Source organism: Leptonychotes weddellii, chromosome 7, assembly GCF_054177405.1.
Source record: "Leptonychotes weddellii isolate Sample4059 chromosome 7, ASM5417740v2, whole genome shotgun sequence".
In the NCBI taxonomy this organism is placed as follows: domain Eukaryota; kingdom Metazoa; phylum Chordata; class Mammalia; order Carnivora; family Phocidae; genus Leptonychotes; species Leptonychotes weddellii.
In genome coordinates, this window is record NC_138375.1 from 120,676,671 (window position 1) to 120,684,726 (window position 8,056).

An 8,056-nucleotide genomic window follows, 5' to 3' on the forward strand; every position below is an offset into this window, starting at 1 on the left:
GCCCGGGCAGAGATGAAGGAGAAGAAGGGAGTGATTCTTGCAGAGCTACCTACCCATTTCCATGTCTATCCCTTTTCCGATCTTACCTCCGATGTGACTTCAAAGACCTCAGTTCTTCTAATAGTTTTGTTGGGTTCACACACGCATGCCTGACCCCAGGGACACGGCAGCAGTGAGCGGACACTCTGCCCCCAGCACCCACCCCCCATGGCTTCCCAGCTGGGGCTCCGGCTCAGCCGTACCTGGCAGGGGAGCTCACACTTCTCCCCGCGCCACCCGGGTGCGCATGTGCAGGTCCCGTCCTGGGTGTTGCAGGCTCCCCCGTTGAGACACTGGCAGGTCAGGTTACAGCTAAAGCCCCAAGTGCCGCTGGGGCAGCTGATGGAGCAGTCCACCCCGTGCCAGCCTGCCGCGACAAGAACAAGCAGCATGGAGTTTCCCCCGGACTCCCCAAGCCACGTTGCCCTTTAGAAACATTTTGGAGGTGCACGGCGGGGTCCCCAGTCCCAGCACAGAGCGCAGTGGCGCTGCCGAGTGGAGCCTCCAGCAGCAACGGCCGAAGTACCCAGAATCCGTGTGTGCCGTATGATCGACAAGGATGCCAGCAGCAAGAGACATCGCTGGGCTACTGGGACAAGATACAGAGCGCGGCACCTCGAGTGTGCGGTGATGCGCAATGCAGAACGCCGAGTGCGGCTCCGGTCGGGAAAGCACCATCTTTATACGGGAGGGTAAAGGAAGGTTTGTGTTTGGAAGAGCAACCCCCTCTTTAAAGCAAACCCAATGAACCGTGAACAGTGAGTTTCCGGGACCCTGCCTGTTGTAACAACTACAGATAGACACATTTTGGCCTTTGCATAAAATCGGTGCTTGGCTGCATTTCTTGCTGCAACTCCAGGCCAATTTAGGGGTGTGGGTGTATGTCTGCTTGCTCACTTTACCCAAAGCCCAGAGACTCCCAGACTTTGGGAGCTGGCAGCAACTTTGGAGGTCCTATGTGAGCCGCTTTTCTTGGCTCACAAAAGCAGGAGAGCCCACCCTGGATGAGGGGCTGGCCGAGTTTGGACGCCAAACTTTGGCACGGATGGAGCTAGAACCCTAGTCAAGGTTTCTTCCCTGTGACTTTAGGAGGTGACGGGATGAAGAGCAGATAAAAGCCTCACTCCCCCACTTACCTGCCTTGCAAGTACAAGACCCATCTACAGGTGAGCAGACAGCGTCGTTCTTACAGCCACAGAGAGAGGAGCAGTTTATTCCATAGGTTCCCAGCGGGCACGGGATAGAGCAGTCAATTCCCTAGACGGGCACAGATAGGAAAATGCGTGCAATTTCACTGAATGAAATAAAGCCAGCACAAACAAACAAAAATGCACCTTGGCAATGCTAATGATATTCCCTCTCTAATTTTAACACTTGTATTTTTTAAAGTTGCCAAATGCCCCCAGTATACAAATTTTAAAGATTCAAGGGCAATGTTAGCTTGCCTGTTTAGGATTCAGTATTAAATGGCAATCAAAAAAGCCTGCTGCCTTCATGAGCTTCCTTTCCTAGCAAACACACAAAAAAACCTTTTGTCCTTGCTCAGACAAGCAGATATAGAACAATAAACTATCAATTACAGTCAATACATAAATAAACATAAACTATACATTAAATTGCAATGCTTCTTAGCCTTCCTTGTATAATATGTAATATGACTGGTGGTTGAAGCAAAGCAACGGGACACACACTCCGCCTGCAGCATGATTCAATTTATTATCTGACAATAAGCCTAAAACACAGAAGTGGGCTATCAAGGATGGCTGGAGGTCATCGCCTTTAAAAACAGAAGAGACTTGGGGCGTCTGGGTGGCTCAGTTGGTTAAGCATCTGCCTTCGGCTCAGGTCATGATCCCAGGGTCCTGGGATCGACCCGCCTTGGGCTCCCTGATCAGCGGGGAGCCGGCTTCTCTCTCTGCCCTTCCCCCCTGCTCATGCTCTCTCTCTCCCTCTCAAATAAATAAGTAAAATCTTTAAAAATAAATAAAAATAAAAACAGAAGAGACTTAAGACAGAGTAAATCAAGGGCTCCACCAAAGAATATTGACATGGGTTAGAAAAACCTGTAAAGATCCCCTCAACTCTGAGTCTTTATCACCTACTCATCCCACATTACATGCTCTGGAATAATCATCAACATCTTCTTTGGTTAATCCTGTCCTCTTTCAAAAGAGAGAAAATAATCAAGACCAATCTGTTTTCCTTTAAAACAAGGATTCCTAATCTATAGCTAAGAAATCCTGGAAACTAGGCAAAATTCTGCTCGGTTGGCGCACGGGCATATTTGCAAGGTCTAGGTTCTCCAAGGCACCGAAAAACTTCCATACTGCTAACCATCGCACGTAAATATATAATACGTGCGAACTTGATACATGATGTGCCTTCAAATTGCGTGGAGCTGAGACAAAAACTCTTAACAGTAATTACTTGGAAAAGTAATTTCTTTGTTGCCTATAGAATGTAGCAAAATGATTATGTAGGGAAAAAGTAATTATGTAAGGAATAATGAAAGTACATCATATTCCATGACACATATTAATTAAATAATTAATATGAACGCTACATTTATTGTTTTACCAGCCTTCCAGTTATCGTTCTAAGGTAATTCCTTCTGTTTCTTAGTAGTACTTTTCAGTCTCTTTCTTGTTAATGATGTGACAGATCTTAGCACATTCCCTGTACTTCAGGAAGGGCCCTATATGGTACGTGGTGTCATTGTGCTCCACACGGTACCCCGAGGCTCCTTCCTCCAGAGCCACTCACTTTGAATCCTGGGGCACAGGTGCACTCCCCGGTCACACTGTCACAGTCAGCCCCGTTTTGGCAGCTGCAGATCTGTTGGCAAGCTTCCCCGAAGAATCCAGGAGAACATGTCTCATTGCAGTAGAGTCCTGACCAGCCCGGCTTGCAGGCACACTCTCCAGACATGGGGTGACAGCTGAGAGACACGGATAAAAGGAGAAAGTCACTCCTGGGTGAACATGACACCCAGGGCCCATGCAAATGTTGCTTCAGCCATGAGCAATGAATGGGTGGCTAATTCCATGCACAATAATTTAAACTTCGTTCCCAGGCTTGCTATGATTTAATTAATTGGCTGAAACCCGATAGGTACCACAGAAATGTGGCGTGAAATCAGCATCATGCTCCAACCGGAAGATGATCACAACCGCTTCCTTTTGTCTGAAACTCATTATAGTCTTCATAGGTCGAAAGCACTATAATTCAGTGACTGGTCACCTCGACGAGAGGGTTTAAAGAACAACTCAGTCCGGTGCACACCACCAAATCAGTTAGCCAGGGTTAGGTCTAAGGCACTCCAAAAGCAGCAGACTTTCCTTGCCTGTTTCTGTTCTCGAATCTCCATACCTGGCAGCTGAGCAACCGTCTCTACCTGAGGCAGCAGCTGCATGGACCGGCCAGGCAGCCAGCTGTCGTCCCCGAGCAAATGGACACATCAGCTGCGCCGAGAGGCACGCGCCAGGGAGCCTGACCCAATAGGGCACTCTGTGGCATGCAAAACACATGTGCTTCTCACCACAGGGACATCTCAACGATCAAACCAGCTCTGTTCACAGTCAGAAGGCTGTGAAAGACCGTCTTCCTCCCCTGGTGGAGATAAACCCCTCCCAGTAACTACGGCCATCCACTGTCTCACCCAGCCGTGTGTTAAGTGACTCTTGTCCAGAGACAATCCACGGATTTTCTACTCTTGGAAAGAAGGATTTGTTGGGAGAGGGGAAGGCTGAGATGGAACAGCAGCTCTCCCACCACCTGGGTACCTTAGCGAAAGCACACAACCTCTCCGGCCCGACGTCCTAGTGTGTCACGGGCGGGTCTCAGCCACACCCCCGTGGGTGGAATGGTTTGTGCCCCCCTGCAGCTGAGCACCCACAAGCAAACGCCTAGGCATCTGTCACAAGCATTACTCAGGGAACACGCTATGAAGACATACCCAGTACCACTCTACATTTAACATGGTTTCTTGGGTATAGAAGGTTTGGATTTGAGGGGCGCCTGGGTGGCTCAGTCGGTTAAGCGTCTGCCATCGGCTCAGGTCATGATCCCCGGGGTCCTGGGATGGAGCCCCATGTCGGGCTCCCTGCAGCGGGGAGTCTGCTTCTCTCTCTCCCTCTCCCTCTGCCCTTCCCCATGCTTGTGCTCACTCTCAGGCTCTCAAATAAAATCTTATAAAAAAAAAAAAAGGTTTGGATTTAAAAGGCAAGGGTTTGAGTCTCTGATCTCCTTAGACCTACTCAGATCTACTCATCTGCTCCCTCTCCTTGAGCAAACACTCGGCACCTTCAACTCCAACTTGGGCATGTCAAATTCCGAGTCTTAGTTCTTCCCGGCCTTCATTCTTCAGTGGTTACTCTCAATCACCCCACTGGAGCAATTGGCACCACCAGCCACTCAGCTGTTTAAACCAGAAACTTCAGAGTTATTCCCGGGAACTCCTCCCTCATTTCCCATATCCACTTCCTCGCTAGGACCTGATAGCCTGCCTCCAAAATATCCTGCCTCCACCCCATCTCTCCATCCTCACCGTCACCACGCTACCCCACGTCAAGGCCCTCTAACTCGGAAAACCGGGATAGCCTTCCGTCTTGCAACCTCTGCACTCACTCATGCCTTGTCACCTAAAAAGTAGATGCTAGCCTATCATTCTCCTTAAAGCTCTTCAAAAACTCCCCACTACACTGAGAATATAATCTGTGCCGTCTAATACAGCTACAGGGACTGTGTTATCTACTGTCTAAACCAGGACATTTTCAAGAGTGAAGAGGGAGTTATTAGGACCACTGTCCCTAATCCAAACAGTCCCTGTGACCCTAGACACAAAGTCACCCTAAATGCAGTCCACAGGCCATTGTTACCTGGCCACTGCCTACTTCCCAACCCCTTCTCTAGTCATTAGTCTCTCTTTATTACTATGCTCAACTGCAATGGATTTCTTTTAGTTGGGAAAAGCACTGAGTGTTGCCAATATAAGGGCATCACGTGGGCTATTCCATACACCAGGAATACTGCTTCCCCATTCTGGGCCTCTCCATTTTACCCATGTCTTCCTTCCCCTCTAGACCTTGAGCTCCGTGAAGGCAAGAATCTGGCACGTTTTGTTACCCGTCCCCGGCCCACAGTGCGCACACAGCAAACACTGAGTGAGTGAGTTAGGGAAAACGACATTTAAGGTACAGAGGGATCTGACTCTGAAGTCCTGCTTTCCCACATGGACCTGCTTCGCCCCATATCGCTGAGTCATCCAGCGGCGCTGAATGATAATCTGCACATCTGCATGCAAAGGCAAGCTGTGCCCTAGAATTCGTTTTTAAAATGTCAAAGTTGTGGCTGCACAGGAACCACTCTGAATTGCAGGGAATACTCTCTTACGTGACGTTTCTGGGGATACCGTAAGTCAACCCACAGGCTCGCATAGCGAGTTGCGTTTACCGAGCACTGAATATGTGTTAACGTCATGCTCAGGAATCCGCGTGCGCAGTATTTCATTTAATCCTCACAAGCCATTCCAAGTGTTGGGGATCGTCCCACTTTATAAATCAGGCAAGAGCGACCTAGAAAGAGTAATTTATTCAAAGCCCAACACAGGTAGTAGAGGAATCAAACCTGAACCTAGATTTATTTGTTTGTTTTTACACCAAAGAAAAAAGGAAGCTTGGTCGCAGCCTGCTAGGAGGGCTAGATATGAAAAAGAATGGCTAAAGTGTAGGATTTAGCACCAGTTAGCAGGACCAATAAAAGCCTGTATTGTGCAAAAGCAGAGACAAATTTAAATTTACTTCAGAAAGGTCCTACATTTGAGAAAGGGAAAAGAAATATTTTAAGCGTGCATTGGTTAAAGTAGTTTGCCTTCCTTTGACATGCTATTAAAAAAGGACATCTTTTAGTAGAATATATTACTTTACATTAAAAAGTAGAAAATCATACAGAGAAAGATATGTATCATATGATCTCATTGATATGAGGAATTCTTAATCGCAGGAAACAAACTGAGTGTTGCTGGAGTGGGGGGTGGGGTGGGAGGGATGGGGTGACTGGGTGATAGACACTGGGGAGGGTATGTGCTCTGGTAAGCGCTGTGAATTGTGCAAGACTGTTGAATCTCAGATCTGTACCTCTGAAACAAATAATGCAATATATGTTAAGAAAAAAAAAAAGAAGAAGAAGAAGGTAGCGGGAGGGGAGGAATGAAGCGGGGGAAATCGGAGGGGTGGACGAACCATGAGAGACGATGGACTCTGAAAAACAAACAGGGTTCTAGAGGGGAGGGGGGTGGGAGGATGGGTTGGCCTGGTGGTGGGTATTGAGGAGGGCACATTCTGCATGGAGCACTGGGTGTTATGCACAAACAATGAATCATGGAACACTCCATCAAAAACTAATGATGTAATGTATGGGGATTAACATAAGAATAATAAAAAAAAATAGAAAATCACATTCCTGGTGAAGACACAAATGTTAGACAAAATGGATAATCCGGGCACAGGGAACTGGCCAAGCTACAGGCAGACACAGAAATTGATATTCAATGCCCCCCAGTGAATAGTATGCAACACACTGGTTCTCAGATTGATTGACACCGAAATTAGTGCTCTGCAATTTGTAATTAGATATAGGAAGCCAGAGCACTTTGGAGGCATTTGATGGGTTCTCATGCAGGCAGCTTAATTGGTAATGAGATTTACGTGTTGATATTAGAAGCAGCAGACTGGAGGCTGAAGGGTAACACACGCCTACTCATTTTCTTTCTGAAGAACAGGTTGCTTTGTGCATATGAAAATAGGGTGATACCCACATAGGAACACCTATCACTTCATACACATATACAACTAGATATAAACATTCTAGTAAATTTTTCAATTTAAGAGTTGAATCATTGTGAGTCCAATACAATATTGGCTAAAATAGGACGAGTCATCGAACTTCCTTTCATTCATTTCCTTAGGTGTTATTAATGCTCAAATGGAATGACAATTACGTGGCATTTGTAAATAGGCACATCCTGATTGCCCACAGCTATTAAATGTCCTTGTTAACAAGAGCTAATATACATCTCCCATGCGGAATCTTAATAAATCTCGAATTTTATTTTTCTCCTCTAAACCATTTCCACCATAAAAGTTCGTTTTTGGCTGAAAAGTACAGGTCACGGTGAATGTCTTCAGGCTCTATAATAGCACTATGATTGAATACACGAATATCCTTTAAATATATTTAAATTAATTTCAACCCCATGGTAGATTGCAAAAGTAAAAATGGCTACAAATTCTTGGCAACTCCTACCAGGAGGTGGAGTGTTTTGAACCTGTAGTTGCTTGCGTGACCTGTTTCATCCACAGGGACAATACCAAACACGACATAACCAAAGGTTTGAAACATGTTTGCATGTCGGCGTTTTCTCCGTTTCTTGCTGCTTTTGGAAGCCAGTCATCATGACAAGAAGCCCAGGCTAATGTGCTAGCTGCTAAAGGCATGTGGTTCAGGCACCCATCAACCAGCCAGATGCTGGACAAGTGAGGGAGGAATTCTAGAACCCATCTACCTCTAGCTGATCTGCTAGCTGAATACAGGAAGGAAAGCAGAAGAACTACCAAGCTTAGTGAAGCAAAAAACCAACTGCTAATAAATAATCATTGTCTTATACCACTGTTTGCAGTGGGTTTTTTTTTTTTTTAATGCAGCAAAAGCTAACGGATACAAACCCATAACCCAGCTATGTGGCTGCAAAATACGTCAATATGTACATTCATATAACTCAACGTTTACCTAAAGACAATATAAACTAATAGTCTGCATTGCATAAGTTATCTCAGTAATTAAAATGAAAGGTTTTAGGATAAAAACACATCATGAATTACATAATAGAAATCTCCACTTGCTCGATTAAATGGTAAAATGAACAAGCTGTATTTTTCAATTAATACAAAGATTCTATGCCTTTTGGGGCGCCTGGGTGGCTCAGTTGGTTAAGCGACTGCCTTCGGCTCAGGTCATGATC

At 46.1% G+C, this 8,056-nt stretch overlaps 1 protein-coding gene across 3 annotated transcripts in view; it reads right to left on the reverse strand.

The window, feature by feature from the left end:
• MEGF10 (multiple EGF like domains 10) overlaps positions 1–8,056 on the reverse strand; it is a 349,303-nt gene that overhangs the window by 36,534 nt on the left and 304,713 nt on the right. For all 3 annotated transcript variants that reach the window (XM_081827136.1, XM_081827137.1, XM_081827138.1), the window contains 3 exons: positions 2,803–2,977; positions 1,176–1,296; positions 243–406 (listed from right to left, as the gene is read on the reverse strand). In XM_081827136.1, coding sequence (XP_081683262.1) covers positions 243–406; positions 1,176–1,296; positions 2,803–2,977 — 460 coding nt within the window. The remainder of the gene's footprint in view (positions 1–242; positions 407–1,175; positions 1,297–2,802; positions 2,978–8,056) is intronic.